The 20,374-nt window shown below is 35.9% G+C and overlaps 4 protein-coding genes across 6 annotated transcripts; 1 reads left to right on the top strand and 3 right to left on the bottom strand.

The window, feature by feature from the left end:
• The first annotated feature begins 145 nt into the window (after positions 1-145).
• LOC6576040 (zinc finger protein jing homolog) lies at positions 146-1,989 on the top strand. The gene is made up of 2 exons (XM_002002007.4): positions 146-1,193; positions 1,611-1,989. The coding sequence occupies exons 1-2, from the start codon at positions 425-427 to the stop codon at positions 1,808-1,810; spliced, it is 969 nt and encodes a 322-aa protein (XP_002002043.1). The 5' UTR covers positions 146-424; the 3' UTR covers positions 1,811-1,989.
• Positions 1,990-2,118: 129 nt separating this feature from the next.
• Positions 2,119-5,258, bottom strand: LOC6576039 (keratin-associated protein 5-4). Its single transcript, XM_002002006.4, has 4 exons — positions 5,058-5,258; positions 4,883-4,951; positions 3,204-4,130; positions 2,119-2,627 (listed from the first exon to the last, which is right to left on the bottom strand). The coding sequence occupies exons 1-4, from the start codon at positions 5,131-5,133 to the stop codon at positions 2,431-2,433; spliced, it is 1,269 nt and encodes a 422-aa protein (XP_002002042.3). The 5' UTR covers positions 5,134-5,258; the 3' UTR covers positions 2,119-2,430.
• A 1,745-nt stretch (positions 5,259-7,003) lies between these two features.
• Positions 7,004-10,361, bottom strand: LOC116803872 (cell wall protein DAN4). 3 transcript variants are annotated; one of them, XM_032728886.2, is made up of 4 exons: positions 10,171-10,361; positions 8,218-9,022; positions 7,886-8,133; positions 7,004-7,286 (listed from the first exon to the last, which is right to left on the bottom strand). In XM_032728886.2, the coding sequence occupies exons 1-4, from the start codon at positions 10,226-10,228 to the stop codon at positions 7,084-7,086; spliced, it is 1,314 nt and encodes a 437-aa protein (XP_032584777.2). In that variant the 5' UTR covers positions 10,229-10,361; the 3' UTR covers positions 7,004-7,083. The 3 variants fall into 3 exon arrangements, with proteins under 3 accessions (XP_032584777.2, XP_032584778.2, XP_032584776.2); XM_032728887.2 differs by having other exon boundaries at positions 7,886-8,533; positions 8,618-9,022; XM_032728885.2 differs by having other exon boundaries at positions 7,886-9,022; positions 10,171-10,360.
• A 3,493-nt stretch (positions 10,362-13,854) lies between these two features.
• Positions 13,855-19,387, bottom strand: LOC6576038. The gene is made up of 3 exons (XM_032728888.2): positions 19,120-19,387; positions 14,563-15,051; positions 13,855-14,492 (listed from the first exon to the last, which is right to left on the bottom strand). Exons 1-3 carry the CDS (start codon positions 19,178-19,180, stop codon positions 14,278-14,280), a joined length of 765 nt encoding a protein of 254 aa, XP_032584779.1. The 5' UTR covers positions 19,181-19,387; the 3' UTR covers positions 13,855-14,277.
• Between the last annotated feature and the right edge of the window lie 987 nt (positions 19,388-20,374).

Genomic DNA, 20,374 nt, shown 5'->3' with positions numbered 1-20,374 from the left:
ACTATATTGTTGTGGAGCACAGGGCTTCAGCTCTGTTCAAAGTTCACATGATCAATTATTCAGGAAGAAACGGAGCGATTAAATGGGGAATGCGATAGGTTGGCTGGGAAGGTCGAGTGGTAGCTGGTTAGTTAAATGGGTCGACTGTCATGTATCGATTTAATTTAGAGTCGGATAATTGCGTGACTATCAGCGACATATGGCCAGCAATTTAATGGCCTTGCTTCAGTTGCGGCCGCGTCGGCAACGGGACTGGAATAGACGGACAAACGACAATCAAATTTAATTTGCGCATACAATTTGGCTATTGGGCTATTTGCAAAGCTCTCAGTGCATCTCATGCGAATTGGCAAACAAAATTCGATTTTGATAAGCCACTTAAACACCCGTTTGAACAATAATTTCATCATTAACCAAATTGACAATGAATGTGAAGTTTCTGTGTTGGCTGCTTCTGCTGCTGCTGCATGGGAGTCTGGCACAGGACCAGGACGAGGAGGAAGTGCACCAAGATGTGGAAATGGTTACAGGGCTACAAGTTGGCCCTACAATAGAAGTGGAGACAGAGTCAGATAAGGCGATGGAAGATAGATCCATGGAACAGCAACCAGATCCTGAATTGAATCCGAAAGCGGATAATGAAATCGAAATAAAATCCATGGAGCAGCAGGAGAAGGAAAAAGAGCCTGAGCCGGCAGCAGCTACGGACAAGCCTGAAATAGAAACTGAAACTGAAATGCAAACTGATAAAGAAACTGAGCCGGAGGCAGCAAATCCAATGGATCATACGTCCACAGAGCAAACGGAAACTGAAGCTGAAGCTGAGCCGGATAAGGAATCACACCTCGATATTCCATTTAAGCCGCCGAAACCGGCAACTGATACAGACAAGTCGAAGGAATCCCAGGAAGCTGGAAATGAAGCCGAAGCGGAAAACGAGAAAGAAAACATGTCAAAGGAACAGGATTATCAGGACGAAGGAGCAGCATTAGCCAATCCTCCATCACCGGAACAACCACTAGCCCCAGCACCCACAGAGCCCGTGAAACAAGTGAACATCCCATTGCCCGTGCTGCCCAATTCCTGCTACAGTTGCTCCAGCTATCGGAACGGAAGCTGTTTGGAGCACCCAAAAGAGCAGCTCAATTGCCAGCTCAACGGCAAACGCAGCGGCTGCTATACGCTTTACAAACGTTAGTAAATCTGAAATTATTATTATCGTATTTTATTATTTATTAAGCTTTGAATATATATGAATATATGTTTCTTAAGCTTTTCTTGGCTTAGATTTGCAATCATTGCACTTATACTGGTTAGAGTAAAGAGTATATTTTATTTTTATTGTTTACCTCTCTCTATATCTATTGATGCTAGAGTTTTGCTGCTTTAACTATATTTCTTTGTGTTTTTGATTCTGTTGACGCACTTTTCTGACCAGAAATTCTAGATCTTTTGTTACATAAAAAATATTGAGATTCGAATGAGCTATACAAGAGTGGACACTAGGAATATACCCATATATATCATATATAAGTATTTAAAAAATTTTAAATTATGTAAATAGTATTGTTACATTCTAGTTTTCATGAATTTTCGACGCTTTCTTCCAGGTGATACGCAGCTCATTATGCGCGGCTGTTCAGCAGATCTCGCGGAGGAAGGGGACAAGTACTGTCGCAAGGAAACGAAACTCTGTCAGTTTTGCAATAGTTCACTCTGCAATTCGGATCTGGCACCAAACGCTGGAGCAGCTGAGCTTTTGGCCAGCTTAACGATCTTGAGTCTATGTGTAACAGTTCTATTGGGTTAGGACTCGCCTAATTAGAGAGATAATGAAGTCGCATTGCATATGTTGTATAGGCAGAAAATAAATCTTAAGAAACTTTTCCATCTATATCAAAATTCACATGAGCAAAAATTTTAAGTTATCAATTTTTGCTCTATATATAGTATATAAGCATACAGTATCAGTAACATTTTAACAATGATTGATAACAAAAACATTTGCTATCAACAGTCTAATAAATTATGTTTTATAACTGAAATGGATTTAAAGAAATTCTGAAATATATATTTTTTCATTTATTTTAAATAATACAAATAATAATACAAATATAATGATTCTTTCCTTGTTTTATAAACTTGTTTATTAGAGTAAATTATTTATTAATTTTCAATTTGTTTATCAAATAAAACGGAAAGCAACTTTCCAAGATCTATACAAAATTTTAGAGTGTTTGTCAAGTGTTTTTCTTTTAACTTCCTAATTAGCTACTTTTTATCTAGAGGGCCTTTGGGGAGGTCTGTGAATAATGATTCATATATGACTCATAAGTAGCTCGGGCCGTACCGATTTGATTTATAAGTAGTATATATGTATATGTGTTTTTTTGTTTGTCATATAATTGGCTTTGGTTTGCTCTATTGAAATTAGATATATTTGTGCACAATGCAGATCAGCGCGAACAAGGACAGAGCCATTTGCTGCAATGTGGCGGCTACACCGTATGAAATGTTGTTGCATCCCATGCCACTGCATTCGGTGCAGCGTGAGGGGCTGTCTTTTGAGCACTGGTATTTCATCACATCACTCGCCTCGCTAAGGCAGCCGCGAATTACGACTCCATCTACAACGATAAGATAAGTAATTTATATGATTATATACATACATTATAAAAAAGTTTAAGCTAATTGGAAGTCAAATCTATTTCATTGCGAAATGAAATATTGAGATTTGTGTGTTTGAAAATGTTGATGAATATCTATAAGGCTTATGGCGATATTTTTAGATAATTCAGAATGCATTCTCCAGAGTGTATCTGAGCTTATCTACATGTCTGTCTCATGTCTTTGAGGTACTCTCGGATTCTGCGACCCTAAATCTATGATTATTTTTTTAAAGGTTTTCTCAATACCTATAAATGTGTCTCTATTTCTAATTTTAACAACGTATATTCCAAAAGTAACGATGAATGTAGTTCTAAATGTATCTTTAAGAGCATATGGTTTTAAGTATCTCCGTTACTTTAAAAGTAAGAGATGTATATTTATCTTTGTCTTTCTATATAGAAGTCTCTTAACTGCTATCTCCTTCTTTCTCTTGGTATGCTTTACATAGTATTGTATCTATTAGACATATTTTTCTCTATGCTTTCTAAATGTCTTAGTCTCTTTCTAAACGCATTTCTTATCCCCGCACTCACCCCACTCGCCACTGAAGCATTTCATCGCATCGGGTCCAGTCAAACTGGAGGCTGGACAATCTTCCTGTCCGACCTCTGCTTCACGACAGGGCGCATAGTAGTCGCTCCGACAGATCAAGCATTTGAATACGGCTACGGCCGCGTTGCAACTGTTGCCCTCGCATGCATTACAATTGTTGGATGCATTGCATCCGGCAGCTAGCTCATTGGTGCAGCCACGCGCCACGACACCATTGGGAAGCAGTTGAGTATAACAACTGTTCACGTTCTGGGTATACACGGCCGCTGCGCATTCAGTTGCCCTGCCCGCCTCCTGCTGCAGCTGGCACTTGTCGCTATCATTGCACTTGTAGCAGCTGCCCAGGACACGTGAATACGGCCTGTTGTTGCAGCCATTCTCGTTGTCGCAGAACAGGCAGCTGGCATCGGTTGAGGTGGCCGAGCATTTGTTGTCCGCCACAGTGTCCGACTGGCAGCCACGCTGCATAGTGGTCGCACTGGTGCCGATCGTATAGCACTTCTGTCCTGTCGCCTGATAGATCGCACAGCCCAGCAGCATGGTGCTGTTGTCCAAGTTGCTGCAGGACTCGCCGCTGCACTGGTAGCACAGGCGACGATCATCCGGAAAGATGCCCACATTGCAGTTATCCGTTGCGCAGGACTTGCAGTTGGCATCATTCGCAGCACAGTTCAAACAGCCACGCACCACTGTACCATTCGACTGCAACTGTGTTGCGCACTGCTGTGTGGCCGACCCGCATATCATATTAGATGCGTTCGCGCCAGTCGTCCTGCCGCAATCCGGTTGGGAGGCATCGCACTGCTTGCACATCAGTGCCGCATTGCAGTTGTCCGTGTTGCACTTCAAACAGTTGGGCGCGGCACAGGCGGGGTCCGTTGTACAGCCACGCGTCACAGAACCATTATCTGTAAAAAGCAAGCAAGCGTTGAGTGGCTGTCAGTGATCTTTCTTTAGGAGTATATATACTTGAGATATACGAAATGCCTATCACTTACACTTTCGTCAGTATCATTTCAAGTTTTGTAAAGAATTCCATATATAGGGATACCATAAGTACATACATATAGCCCAAAGTCGTGATAAACATTTTAGTTTTATACCAAAATGTCTATGCAGTGTTAAAATTGAAAATTTATATTCTTAACTCTAACCTTCATTTAAAATATTGATAAAAACTATTCGACGTATGAGCGCTCTGCTAGAATTCCAGGAAGAATCCTTCTCTTATCTCTTTATAGTGAGATCATAGGGAGCTACAGAGCTACGAATTCATGTAGGAATGATCTTTAAAAGTATAAATAAATACTCTGTAGATACTAAATAAACAGTCTCGCAATTTTTGTTCCATACCAAATTTGTAAAACATTTCACACAGTGTTCTTCAATGAATGCACTCTAAAGTCAATTATGTTTTAAACAAGCGGCTTAATGATCAATCATGAATTGTGAACACACTCATCGTTGTAGGCGCAAAAATGTATATGAAAATACATTTCTTATCGCTTGTCCACCTGGCTGCAGATAAGTGCTCCGAGTAAGCTGTGTCCAATAAAGAACTTTGGTAAGCCAACTATTAACTTATCTGTAACCATATACAGCTGTGTGTTCGCCAATCCCAATTGTGGATGATTCATGGGTCCCAACGAGTGTATCTCACCTGTTTTCACAAAACATTCGGCTTGAGCATCTGTACAGGTTTGGGATGTGCCTGCACCCGTGCTGCATGCTGTAAAAAACAATCAAAATATTTATATATACATATATATTTAAGATTGATCGATTGATCCATATATTTACAAGTTGATATAGTGATATACCATACAATAACTTACTCAGCGCCGCTACATTTTTATAATGGGTGATTGTGATAAGCGCAGCAATCAGAATGCTCAGTTTATGGGTTTGCATTTTGTAATTGAATTTGCTCTTCACTTCTGGGTCAGTTTTTGGCTTTGTTCTGGGCTCTATGTAACCTCGATGTAAACCGTTTGCCACGACTGTTGCTCGCTAACTGGTCGTCTTTTGCAACAGGTAGCCGTAGGCCGTTAGCCGTTTCCATTCACTTCGATCCATTTCAGTTCTAATTCCATTTCAACACATACTCCAAATTATTGTTATCTTTCGACTTTTGTATTTTTTTTCAGCCAATTCTTTTGCTGATAACGGCAAATGGGGCGAGATAACATAGACATATATTATATATACATACATACGCATTTATCTATACAAATATATGTATATATGGTAAGTATCAATAAATGCAGCTTGAGCTTTTTTTCGCACAACTACGCAAACGCAGCAAAGCTCTAAAGCTTTTAACTTTCGTTTGGGTTGGAATTTAAGCTAAAGCACTTGCAGTTGTGCTTATTTCGGACTTGCGCATTGGAGCTTTATGAGGACCATAGAGCTTTAAGCACTAAGGAAATTATGTTGCAAACAAAAGACAATTTGGGACTAGCTGAATGCTAGGGAGCTTTTGTAATAATTTTAAACAATTTAAATAATACTACAAATAAAGACATTATTTAGACATTATATATATATATATATATATATATATATTAAATCAACTTATATATAATAAATCAACTTTTATACAGAAAGAAATAATTGGAAACTTTTTATAAAATTAATAAAAATTTAAAAGTTAAAAAAAAAAAAAATGTTTTCAAATATATAGTTAGTAATTTAGTTATCATTTACTTGATTATATGTATCTTATGATACATATACATACATAAATTAATCGTTAAATGAGTGTAGTAAATTGGATGTAAATTAAAATATCGATCGGATTAAGTCTACAGAGACAAATTGTCTAATCTTTAATTTATAGACTTTTTGCTCTGCGAAGCGTACTCGTATAATTTACAATTTAGATTGTATCGCTAACTCGTTAATGATGGAAAATTAGAGTATAAATTTAGTTGAATCACCTAATAGCTGAAATAGACATCATAAAAATCAAGGCTGCACCTTGAATAGCCCAATAGAAAAGTTTGAAATGTCAGTACTTGATTTTGCGATAAGAGCTGCATTGAAGAGTACCGGCCTATATAGTCACAGACATATATCTTTTTACATCTATATAAATATATATGTATATATAATATACTTATATATGACGCAGATGCCCCATATAGATATACATGCAGAAAATATGATCGTATTTGTGCAGAAATAGTCTTATTTATAATCCCCACAATTGCGAAATGATGACATTGATTAGATAAAGTTTCCTGGAAACGCACCTTTCTAAGGGATCTCATTGTATGCTGGTCGTAAATATTGATTCTCATTTATTGACTAAAAGTCTTGTGATTTTTTCCTACGTCAACCATATTTGATTTTTGCTGTACATATAAAGCTCTAAGAATCCTTAATAAATACTACAGATAAAACTAATATCGTCTGGGCATTTTCTCAAATATTTACAACATAGAAATTTTACCTCTCATAAACATATTCCAGAATCGAGTGGAATAATTCGATTTTTACCATTTTACAGGTTGCTTTCAATAATTTCCTTAGATTTTATTGGATTATTAACTAACGATAGAGGTTGATAGATGATTTGTTTATCTAAGCAATTAAAGTTATCAGCAATTCAGTCATATGAACAAAGTGTTTCAAACGATTTTTATACCTATTATAAAAGAAAATAAATATTCTATGTTTTTTTTTTTTTCAAATCAAAATTCTATTGATATGGTTTATTATCTTTTTATTTTTATTATACCGTTTAATAATTTCATCTTGAAGTATAAATACAAATCACTTAATGGAAATAAGCATATTTATATATAATATAGATATATAATACATATATATATGTATATTATAAAATTAACGTAAGCCCTAGAAGAGGCTCTTCAGCCATATGCCCACAAGCAGCAGCAGCGCTGCCAAGGACATCCGTAGAGTGCCACTGCCATTGCAGCGATCCATCTGGCACACATCGCACAGATCTCCCACTGCGTCCTCCGGCAAGCCAACTTTCTCGCGCACGGCCTGGCAGCCACTCTGGCCAACTGGTATGCGAACGCAGCCGCGATTAAGCACTGAATAGAAGAGAAAAGAATCTCGATTAGAAAGGAAATTGAATACCTTGTTTAGAAAGTGATCAGGAGGGTACATTAGCTCAGCTGTCTAGAGTTTCTGCACTCACCACATATATCTTGCATATTATTTATAAATTTCAAATAACTATTCTATATGTAACTCAGATAAATCATTTGATTATCTATGTACTAAAATTAAGATAAATTAAAAAAAAAAATCTTTAAAAATGTTTTTTTTTTTTAGATTTTTCGGCTGTGAATGCAGTTTAGAAGTCACCTGAATGATATTCAATAATGAAGGCAAACTCTTTCAAAGACAAAATATACACAAATATTACTTAATCTTACAGTTTGAGTGAAATTACTAAGGCTTCACAGGTTGAGTCGTGCATTTAATAAATTAAAAATACATTCCTATTAAGATCTACCAAGACACCCAGTTTTAAGTCGCTGGATTAGTCTTAGAGTCACCAAACCTTACAGTTTTGTGAATACTGCTTTCGCTTTTGCAGTCAGTGCAGAAAACTGTACGCAAGCTATAGAGCACTTGGCAGTCGTTAACACCCGCTCGCAGTTACTACAACTTTGGCTCTACTTACCGCCATCTTTCTCGATGCTGTAGCAGGCCGCCGTACGATATTCAACGGCTCTTGCGTATGGATCAAGGGACCGATAGTTGCGAATCAGCTGATCGGCTGCCCGGGCCGCCAATGAGCGACGCGCACGGCCGGATCGAGCCCCGGCAGCAAAGGCTGCTTGCTTTCCATTTGGAGCAATCGTTGTGGACTCTTCATTTATCGTTGTGGATTCAGGGCTTGTTGAGGAATCCGTAGCTCCCTCCGATGAACTGGATGCTGAGGAGCCGGTAGATTCTGATGTGTCGATCGTTGTGGAAGCTTCGCTGGTTTCAACTATAGTTGGTTCCGATGAACTGGATGCTGAGGAGCCGGTAGATTCTGATGTGTCGATCGTTGTGGAAGCTTCGCTGGTTTCAACTATAGTTGGTTCCGATGAACTGGATGCTGAGGATCCGGTAGATTCTGATGTGTCGATCGTTGTGGAAGCTTCGCTGGTTTCAACTGTAGGTGTCTCCGATGAACTGGATGCTGAGGATCCGGTAGATTCTGATGTGTCGGGCGTTGTGGAAGCTTCGCTGGTTTCAACTGTAGGTATCTCCGATGAACTGGATGCTGAGGATCCGGTAGATTCTGATGTGTCGGGCGTTGTGGAAGCTTCGCTGGTTTCAACTATAGTTGGTTCCGATGAACTGGATGCTGAAGATCCGGTAGATTCTGATGTGTCGGGCGTTGTGGAAGCTTCGCTGGTTTCAACTGTAGTTGGTTCCGATGAACTGGGTGCTGATGTGTCGGGCGTTGTTGAAGAATCAGTGCTTTCAGCTGGAGTTGAGGAGGCTTCCGTTGTCTCTGCTACTGAGGTTTCGGTGGATTCACTGGTATCCGATGATGTGGTTGATCCTGTTTCCGCAGTTGGCGTGGAAGTCTCGGATTCTAAAGTGGTTTCCGTCGTGTCATTGCTGGTGGGATCAGTGGTACCGGACGGTGTTGTCGTCGAGTCACTTGTCTCCGACTCCGTTGTGCTCGACGATGACTCTGACGTTGAGCCTTCCGTAGTTGTTGTCGATGCTGGAATATCATCCAAATCGCAGCTTACTAGCTGATCCTCATTCAGATCATTACAATCCGATCCAACGCATTCGTAGCATTCGAGCGCATTTGCTAAAAAAAAACAAAAAATGAAAAATACATTAACAAGTTGTTCATATAAATAAAATAAAAGTTGTGTCAGAAATAACCCTGATTGATAAGTGGCATGGCTGTGTGTGCTCTTATGTAATGCAAGCCATTGATAACGTTATAAAAGATTTTATTCCAAGAGGTTGAGAGGAAAAATACTTCACTGGAAAAAATATGTTTTAGGTTGAAGTGAAGGCAACTTTCATGCCTATAAAAATGCACTAATTAGATGCTGAATGGAAGCAAAGAATGTTTTACAAATATATTTGTCCAAATAATCTATGTAATACATAAAAGCAACTTAGAAAATATATTCAATCGAAGAGCAGAATATTCTGGAGAATTTCTATTTCTATATAGTTGGAGAATATAAAATAGATAGTTCTCAATAAATAATTTATAAATTAAATGTAAATAAGAAATTAATTTAAAAATTGGGAAACAAAGTAAATATACTTGAAGAAGATCTTCATAAATTTGTAAATTAAAAAAAAAAAAAACAGGGTATAAAAAACTACCCGTTTTTCTGCCAGTGTATGTGAGCATTGTAAATACTTGGATATCGTGCAGTGTATGATGTAAGAAATATTAAGCAAGCTCTAAACTTAGTAGAGTCGAAAGTAGCGCTTGATCGGGTGTCCTGGTTCGATAGAGCGCATAGAATAATATGTGTGTGCCAAGGCATTCTTGCGGCATGCGTAACATCAAATGTGAACTAATTACAATAATGGGCATGGCCCTGGTCTTTTTCTTTGAATTGGGTGGAACATGCTGATAAGGCGTGTGCCCCGTGCGCAACTATCGTAGTTCGCTCAAAATCATACTTAGGACAATAAAGAAATGAAATCGATCGATGTTGGAATTTTGTTCTATTTTTTTTTTCTTTTTATTTTTAATTTCCATTTGTGATTGATTAAAATTGAAACTTTCGTGTTTTTTTTTGTTTTTGTCTCTTCCTTTTTTAGTAATATATCAATTTCTCTTTAGTAATATATCAATTATTTAAAAAATTTTAATTTTGTGATATATTCCTTGAATATGCTTTTCACTGTTCGTCAACGAGTATTGATGATTGCATAAATCTTAATAATTGGACGCGTTTTGCGCGCGTTATAAAACGCGCTGCTCACCTGGCCAAACGGCAGCGCACACACACAAGGATAACAGCATTAAATAAATGAAACGCATTGCGATTTATAGTTTGTGTTTTTTTTTTCACTTTGAAAGGATATGTGGCTCAAGGATCGTTTGGCTGCACTCGCGGTGCTCTCGCTTATGGACAACAGCTCGGCTCGACTCTCGAATGCAAACTACCAATTAAATAAATTGTTAACATGGCTTTTTTTTTATCACTTGGCACCGGCCAAGATACTCACAGGTTGGCTGCTCGGGTCGGGCCAATGGCACTGATAAGGCCACACTGAAGAGCGCCCCGTTGGCTAGTTAGTAAGCGGTTACAGTGAACACTCCTCAAACGGATGGTTGCCATGGCTAAGAGTTTGCTGGTGTTTCACTACATTTATTTCCAGGCTGATCGGAACTGGATCCCCTCTAAAAAAAGAACAAAGCTGTAATCTGAATTAATTCGCTGCTAATTCTGAGAGTTCTCGAAACGCAAGATATCGAAAGGAGCAATAAATAATTCATAGATGGAGTTCGTACAGTCTTAACTTCACGTGCGGAGGAAAGGAATTAAATGAAATGAATATAATTCCACAAGCAGAGAACTAAAATAAAGAGCCGAAAAAAAACAATTCACATTAGAAACTATGAAATGAATTTATAGTTCATGAATGGCGCTAAAATTGAGAAATTTTATATGAAAAGGAGCAATATATAGATCAAACAACTTTGGAGGCAATGAATAAAACCAAATGGAATGGGAATAATTAAAAATTAAAAATAAAATATATTAAATGTGAGAGATATGAATATATTTATTTTGATGTATAACTGTCCATTCTAGCGTATGCCCACTGCTTTATTGTTTTTTTTTGTTTTTGTTTTTTTGGTGCTATTTTGTTGCTGAGAGATATTTTTCGATGAGTCGATAAGATCGGCTATAATAGAACGATACGCCCCGCTGCTGCTGCTGCTGATAAATAGCATATTACGATTTCCAGGGCAAATATTTGTATTGCCTTTTTGTCGACCCAATATCTACAGCGCACTTCCTCAGGATATAGCCCATTCGCCCCAGACGCCAGAGAAGTGGACTGCGATAAGCAGGAGCCATAAACGCTGGTTTCCTATTGACCACTCGAAATGCGCATTCCGATCGATAAATACTCTAGGCCAATGGACTTTATGTGGATGAGCTGGAGTCTTAAGGGCTTGCAATACCTTTCACAATGGAACTACAACGAACTAGACTCGTGTAATGGCAAGTCAAAAATTTATTTCATTTTATTATTATTATTTTATTTATTTATTTTTTTTTTTTTTTTTATCGATTGGCAAAGCTTCTAAGTTATGAAAACTGATAAAACTTTCTGAATGTTTGTGTGGTTTTAGCCCAAAGACAAATTGATAAAAAATAATCAAAGATAATTTTGAATATGTGTCTCTCCGTACATATACATATGTGTGTAAGTGTATATGTATTTGGATATAGTAGTACCTAACGGCGGTGCAAGTTGAATATTTTCGCCAACAATTTTTTTTGCCGATGATTCACATATTTGGTCAGCCGTTTAACAAATAACCTTTGTCTGCACACAGCACACGTAATCAAACGAAGAGAATACATTTCCGTAAATTGCAACAAAAAAAGAAAAGAAAACAACACATACTATGCATTTATTTAAGCTTATCATCTAAGGTCTATAAACCTGAAACAGTTCAGGGGAAAAACCTATTTCAATGCCATTGAAATGCACTTTTAGAGAATTAATCATTGAAGGAATGGATACTAATCTTGATTGCTTAAACTTTAAAACAAAGTACTTAACTGTCAACAAATATAGAAATATAACGGTTAATTACCCGTCTATGGCTCTATCTTTATGTCTAAGAAATCATGACTGTAAAAAAAAGAATATATAGATTATTGTATATATACGAGGTCAGCCCAGAGGATATTGCATTTAGATAGAGCATTTCAGCTATTTTTTAGTTAAGCATACTTAACTTACAATTTTTGCTAAGCAAATTAAGTTAATTTTTATATATTATTGATTTTTTTATACAAGTCATAAGGAAATCAAAAGTTCACTCATTGCACGTTATCTCGCGGCCAGTTAAAAGATAACTCGAAATTTAATAAAAAAAAACTTTCACTCACCCTGAGTTGTTTATCATCGTCAGAGATAGGAATATATATATATACATATTCTTTTTATATAGAAATCATTATCAAATCGTAACACTTTATAAGGCAAATAATTATATATATTTATGATTTATGAAGGTCAACTTCTCGAGAAAGCTAACACTCGCTCAGACAGTTAAAATAAGTATATTGGTTTATAAAAAGAATGCTATAAGATCGAAATCAATTAATAAGAAGAAAAATCATGGGAGTTTAAAGCAAGTATCAATCAGTCGGTTCCATATCTATTTATATCATATATCAACTATTAAGCTCTTTTCCGATGAGTCAGATTCCATTTGCTATTTAGCTGTAAATTTTCCCTGGGAAAGTGACATATCTCTCGACTCATCGTATCTATAAATATAAATATTATTTGACTATTGCGCTTTTAATTTATGGCACAATATTTTGAGAGTAGGATGCGCACATACACTTTTCGTACGCACTGTTTATGCATAATAAATACAAAGCAGAGCACATTTTTGTCGATTTGTATTATTATTATTTTTTTTTTTGTTATTAATGAAATCTTATCTTATCTTATTGTTTGTGGTTTACTTTTGTACACTGTTTGCTCTGAGCAAATTTACTTAGCATAGTTGGGCCTAAAAGTATGCCCCTTTCCTCCATACCAAAAATGTTTTTGTTGGCCCAATGCGGCGTATGCGCAATGGACGCAACATTGACCCAGAGCTAAATTAGTCAAGTCAAGTGATTCAAGCGACACAGAAAGCGACTGATAACTAGATATATGGAGGTTTATCTGGCTTCTTAATATGTTTACTTCGTTAAATCGTGACGAAAGCTCTGAATGCCTAAGCAAATAACAAAATGTGTTAACTTGTAGCTCAGGTATAAATAGAAATATTCTTAGCAGATCAGAGGGTTAATATAATTAGCATAGCTCAAAGAACTTTGTTTTCCAAGTTAATTATTTATATAATGTTAGATAACAGATCTTTTAGCTTTATTAACTTTCGTTTTTTTATAGCATCCACAAATCTTTTCAGATAGAGTTTAAGCTATACCAGATTTATGAATGTGAACATGCTTTGCAGGTTAGAAAATTGATATGAAGAGCTATGTAAGAGGTATGGTTTGTCTTATTCTCCTAAACAAATAAAAAAAAATTTTTTTTGTAACTAATACAACTTTTTTTACTAAAAAAAAAAAAATAAAAATAAAAAATTAAAAATATATTTTTAACTCATATTGGCCTTTACTTCATGACATTAAATTCTCTTTACTTAAAGCTACATGGAAACACCTTACGTCTATAAATCTCTTACTTTCTTTAATCCAATACATCAAATAACTATTGATACTAATCTTGACTTGGTTTAGATTCCACATTTTTCAACACAACATAATTTAATAATTTATTTATTCCAATGAATTTTAATCGAACCAATCAAGCATACCACAAACTAGAACCTGTTGAGAGTTAAAATAAATACATATGTACATATGTATATCCCGATCAAAATAAAAAAGGCAAAAATTGAGATTTCTCAATCAATTTTGGAGAGAAAATTTGAAAAATCTTTAATACATAAATAGTTTATTACATATCAATTAAAATTGTCTTATGCTTCACATTTGGTTAGCTTTAGTTCATTTAGAATTATATATATAGAGGCGTATGTATAATATATGTATATTTCGATATTCGTGTGTGTTTGTTTTGTTTTTGTATCGCTTACAAATTACATAAAGTTTTCGCATGACTTAACAATGAGAGTGTTTGTGTGTGTGTGTGTGTGTGTATGTGGGTTCGTGTGTGTATTTGCGTGTACCTTAAAGAGAGTAACAATATGTACTAAATAACACCGGGTTGGAGTGAGAGTTGGACAACAATGGAGGGGCGGTTGGGGGCGTGTAAGATTTCATGGCGGCGAAGAACATTTGTCACAGTATTCAATATTTATTGAAGTTGTAGCACAACTGCCGTTAGTGCCACAGCCACTGTCGCCAGGATGGAGGCATGCACCGTGGATGTTGCTGCATTGCAGGCATTCATGGTGCACGGATCACAATGCGACAACTGAACGCCGACGTTTTGCAGCTGAAGCTCCTGGCAAACCGATTGCTCTGGCTTGACACGTGAGCAACCGCGATTCACTTGCTTCACATTGTTGACTATGGATAGAGATTGGAAGTAGTATCGTCAGATCAGGATTCATCTATATATGTATGTGTATATGCTCACCTGTCTTCTGCACCTTGTAGCAGTGATAGCTAATGTCTGTATCAATCAGAGCTCTGCGCTGGCGGATGTACAGATCTGTGGAGTTTTCTGAGTCAGTAGCGTCCGAAAATTGAGTCGATATCTCCAGCCTATTCAATCCAGTCTCTTCTGGGGGTGTAGGCACACCGGTGGTAGTCTCTGGCGGGCCCACTGTAGCAGGCGTTGGGATGGGCAGATCTGTGCGGGCGGTCGTCTCGGTAGTGCCTGGTTCGGTAGTGGTTTCTACAGTAGTGGTGCTGGTCTCCGGCTCGCTGGTGGAAGCCGGTGTCGATTCAGATTCTGTTGCGGTACTTCGCGTATCTATGGACGTCTCCATTTCGGTTGTCGGTCTGGGGTCTTCGGTACTGCCTTGATGATTGAAGAATTCCTCATTGCAGGCCAATAGAGGCGTATTCTTGTCCACATTCTCACAATTATCGCAAACATAGCACATCAGATCTCCAAGACACGCTGCAAATAAAAGCAGATAATGGTTAGAGGTCGAGCAGAATTGATCTTTTTAGCTATGTATATTATTATGATACTTAATCGTAATATTAGTCAGAAAAGTTCCAAGCGAATCCCAATATAAGCCGATCGTATTCTTCAGCCCAATAGATAAGACCGATATATCATATATCATAAAATCATATAAATCATTGTAGCTTCAATATATATAAATATGTCTATTCAGACAACTTTGGGGGGTTTAAGATTCAACTTTCTGTGTCCATAAATTAAATGCTCCATAAATTCTTAAACAATATCGCATTTGAAATTTTTAGAGTTTGATTATGGTGATACATATGTATTGTATGTATATCTGTCCTTATCTGTATCTCCTAAAACAATTTATAGCTTTGGTAAACACTGAAACGAGCAAACGATAAACGATTAACGATGACAAAGCGATCTAAACTCGACCATGTGTGGGCCATAAATCACAGCAATGGGCTCATAGACTCATAGAAAATATTTGTCGCAATGTTTGCTCATTTCTTATTATTAGCTTTTAATGTGCGAGCAATGTTTGCATTATTCATCTATTATCAAACCATTTATCGATCGAGCTCCACGGTGTGTGAGGCGATCTTCGGCCATGCAAATTTCCAATTACTAAAAACAACAATCAGCAAATAGTTAGCCTCTTGTGCATAATGCGAACCTGTTGATACACTGTCATAATTACGTCAATTGCCTTATCAAAGCAGTCAATGTCAATATAGCTGCTGTTCACCATGTGCCAATTGATACTCTCTACAGGTATGACGCATCGCCAACGGGAGTCGAGCCAATAGCAAAGTAGGCGGGGCTTAGTTCCTGTCTAGTCAAATTCCAGTCAAACTGTCCACTGGCCGCTGATATACACAGATAATTTGGGTGTTAACGACTAGGCGATACTCTGTTCCTCAAGTTAAAAGCTCGATACTGATTGTAGACTCTGTCCTAGAGCTCTAATTGAAATGCATTGCTTGTTAGACTATATTAGAAAATGGAATATATCCATGTTACGCAAATACCTTGTCTTCTGTCTATGATATAGGATACTCACTATTAAAACTGTAAAAATGCTTCTAAAAGTGTTATTAGTATTTGCTATTATTTTCATAGCTTTAAAACTATGAAAGTGGCCTTCAAACTGTAATCTAGTATAGCTTAAAAACTTTCTAAGGCGTGCGAAAGATATGCGATGATTCTTTCGATAATCTCTTCAGTTAGTCAGCTGCTAATGCCTTTCAGGCTGTATTTTAATCTATTGCTTCAAAAGTTTTTGATGACTTTTATGAGAGGCGGATGTGAATTTTATGACATTGGGATTTTTTTATCAACAAATTAGCTAGGCTTATTAAAAGTCACTGGAATGCTCCACAACTATGTGAGTGCCTGTAGAACTGCATACATTTTGTAGAATCCAGAAGTAAAAGTCTATGGGTCTGTATACCTACAACTCTGCTGAAACTAAAAGTGAAAGCAGTTTCTATCCCTTTCTATTGTTCAGTAGAGTTTGCTCTAAAAAATCTGTATACCCCTTAACTACGCGTATAGTGTATGTCAATATTGCTCATACGCTGCGTCTGCCCATTCAATTTGCCCACAACATTTTGCTGAGTACTACGTACGGCTATGATATATATATGATATAGTTGAGTTGCCTGACTGTTGACTTAAAAATTATTAATAAATCACATTGATTGATGGGCAAGCGTCGGCTGTAGAAGTCGGAGAGAGACACCGGCTATAGCTGGAATGTGGCTTTAATGGCACGTGATAAGCGAATTTATACTTGATTTGCTCATGAACTTGGGGTTCATTTATTTACGTTGATTTTATTTTCCTTTCTCATTTGCAATAAATAAGAGTTGTATAATATCATTAGGATTAGGCAGCCACGACTCATCCAAACCAGTTTCGTTGCGAAAGAGAGTTAAGATTGTTGCGTTCTTACGGCAAGGTATTTAAGTTCAGTCAAAATGCATGCACTGAGCGAAAATATTTCATAAAATTAGAATTTGAACTGTATTCGCAACGAGAATCTATTTAAGGCATTTTAAATTCCGAATTTAAGAAATATGTTTTAAAAATATGAAATTGTTTTAGGTAGAAAGTGAAAAATCTAGCTTGATTTATTTCTAAAAATATAATTTAAGCTTTGGAATGTATCAACTTTATTTTAAAAAACATATTCCCAATTAGTTTTTCTTATTCAATTTATAGAAAATTTTTTTTTATAGATGCAATTACTGCTCACGCGCTTCAGGTCTTAGCTCGAACCGGCACTATTATAATTGTAATTTATAAACTGACTATCAGACGAACTACTTATAAATAGTGAGCTTTAGTTGCATTATTATAGATAGTTAGATACATCTGCATAAGATGGGAGCTTACGTAAATGCTTTACGTTTGTTGTGGAATCGGGCGGGAATTTCAGGTTATTGGATTTGGTGCTAAATACTCAAGCAGGTTGTTCTTGTTGTTGTTGTTGTTGCTGTGCATATGTGCTAAACGACAGCTGTCATGTGTCCCAAACATGTCTGTACCAAGTGCACTGCAAAGTCAACTAACTGAAAACTCACAGCACAGTCGCAGCTTTTCAATTAGCAGTCGAAGCGCTGTTTCAATGTCAAAATCGAGATTACCCATAGTAAAAAGAAACTAAATGTTACACAGAAAACTTGAACTGAAATTATCCACTTAAAGTGCAACCCAAATTTACAGCTGCCTCTCAAAACCAGTTCAATTTCCACTTTAGAAGTGGGAGCGTGTCGAGCTATATATATATAATATATACTAAATAATCTGATATATGACACTATTTTTATTCTGTATGGCCCAAAAAACTTGCATAAATGTGTCATAAATATATCATTTAAATAATTTAATGATTATAATTTTTTTTTTTTAAGTTTTCTTTTTGTATCAAAATTGTTAGCTAACAAGTTTCGTTTTTCATATTTATGTGCTTTTGTCTTATTGTTTAATTAATGCTTAGAAATCTCTTGTTAAAAATAAGTTAAAAATATATATATATTTTTAACTTCAAAGTTTCTGCATTTTATATCATTCTATTACTTTTATTTTTAACAATTTGGTATCAATTTTTATTTTAAATTATTTTATATTCTTTAATGTATAACAAATAATTGCGTTTTTATGAATGCCATAAATAAGCTAATGAGCTGTGTCTATCTCTGTCACTAACTCTATTTGTCTCTCTCTATTTCTATTTATTATAGCTAATTTATTTTTGTAGAATTTGCTAGTTTCTCGATTGATAGATTCTTCAAAATATATACACACATATATATAAATAGTGTTAGAATGGAATCCAGAACTTTTTGCCTTAATAACCTATAGAATCGAAGGACATCTATAATATATATATTCAGTTATTTCCAAGCTTAAAGTGTAAATTCAAGTCAAACTATAAATGTTTACATATGTAGATAAAATATGACAAAGCAAAACTTAAATCAAAAGCTGTCTGCATTGTTATATATCTGTAATATATCTGTCTGTGAGGTGTCAACATTTCCGCATCATAAAAATCGGGAATGTGAACGTTCAAAATTGTCAGCAATTTTCGCATTATTTATGATAATTTTTGTTTTACTTCGATTTTTTCCCTTATAATTATGTTTTTTTTTTTAAAGCACAAAAAACATTGCGATTGCAATGAATGCAAATGAATGAATTAGCATTTTATAATTTAATTGTTGTTTTGTTATTTATGAATTTTTGTACTTTGGCATTTCACAGCAACAAAAATAATAATTATAATTATTTTATCGTAAATTTGGTATTTTATTTTTCATTTTTTGCATTTTATCAATATTATTTATAGTGCTTAGCATAGAGAGTAGTCCGTCGTTTATTCACGGTCCAAACTAATGCGGCCGCATCAATATTTTTATCACTTTTTGTTAATATCAGTCTTTGGGCTGGGATATCGACCCAGACACTTTGACACTCAACACACATTTTGGATTTTGTGATTTTTTGTTTTTTTTTTTTTTTTTTTTGGGGGGGTTTTCTTACCTGGCGCGACGAGCAGCAGAAAAAAGGCGCCGTACAAAGTTAAGGGAAAACTGCGATTCATTGTGATATACTGTATTTTCTATATATATAGGTATTTATATTAGTTTTAGTTGATAAAAACTTTTATACACTGTTTATCGTATATATAGAGAACTACACAATATTTAAAATATATGCATTAATTATATATACATATATATAGATCGATGCAAACGCGTCTTCAGCTTACGCGACCGCAGTTTATGAATTCTGAAATTTAACTGAAAATCTTGTGATTTGTTTGAGACTTTTTATAGAGTTTTATAAGCCAGTTGCGCAGCGGCGTAAGACAGAGATAGCTAGCTGGCGTAAAAGAGACAGCGAGGCAGTGTGAGAGTGAGAGAGAGAAAGTGAGCGCATTTGAGTTTACGTTTGCCCGCTGTAGTTAGTGTGCGTGGGTAAATATTTACTTATTGATAACAAATTAATTTATAATATAAAATCCAAATGGCCAAACAAATGAAAATTGAACGGGCACAAAGAGAGAGGGTAAGAGCCTCACAGAGCACACTCTCTTCGACTTTTTAGGTTTGCCGTCTAGAGCTGCTACTCTTCCAACTTGCGCTTGATGTGCTCCAACGTCTGGGAATTCTCGCCAAGAGAATGAGAAGGCGGCGTAAAGGTTTTCCGCCTTAATGATTCAATGTCTGGATTTCTTACAAAATCCCCACACGGTACTTTATGTATGTGTATATCAAATACACTTTGAGAAAAATCTGATGGGAAAGCAATGAAACTATGATTTAAACATAAAATATTATACAGTTATTATTTTATACATTTTATAATTTATAAAGGAGTATAGAATATAATATATACATTTATAATAAAATTATTTTCTATAAACCCAATATTTTTCTTATTTTAAATTTAATTATTTATAATTTTAAAATTTGATTTTCGGTTTGATTTTCGGAATCTACGCACCTAACACTAGGTACAACCTTTAGAAGAAAACATCGGCACAGTAGAAACTATCGGTAAAGTCGAAAAGTAGGGGCAACCATTTTGCCAGACAATCTTTTCGCCTGCAGAAAAAAAAAAAAATTTCATACATTTAATAAGCAACCTTGACTTTTCTAGGTGTACAATGCATTTACAACTATTGCAATAAATTGTATGCTAATTCAACAGTTAGCACATTGTTTATTGTTCCTGGTCTGGTTGTGATCAATGTGCACACCTTGATGGGACGCGCCCGCCTTGAATATAAACA

Source organism: Drosophila mojavensis, unplaced genomic scaffold (genome assembly GCF_018153725.1).
Source record: "Drosophila mojavensis isolate 15081-1352.22 unplaced genomic scaffold, ASM1815372v1 contig_36, whole genome shotgun sequence".
Classification (NCBI taxonomy): domain Eukaryota; kingdom Metazoa; phylum Arthropoda; class Insecta; order Diptera; family Drosophilidae; genus Drosophila; species Drosophila mojavensis.
Note: the sequence above shows the minus strand (reverse complement) of the source record. Positions and strands in the feature narration are given on the sequence as shown.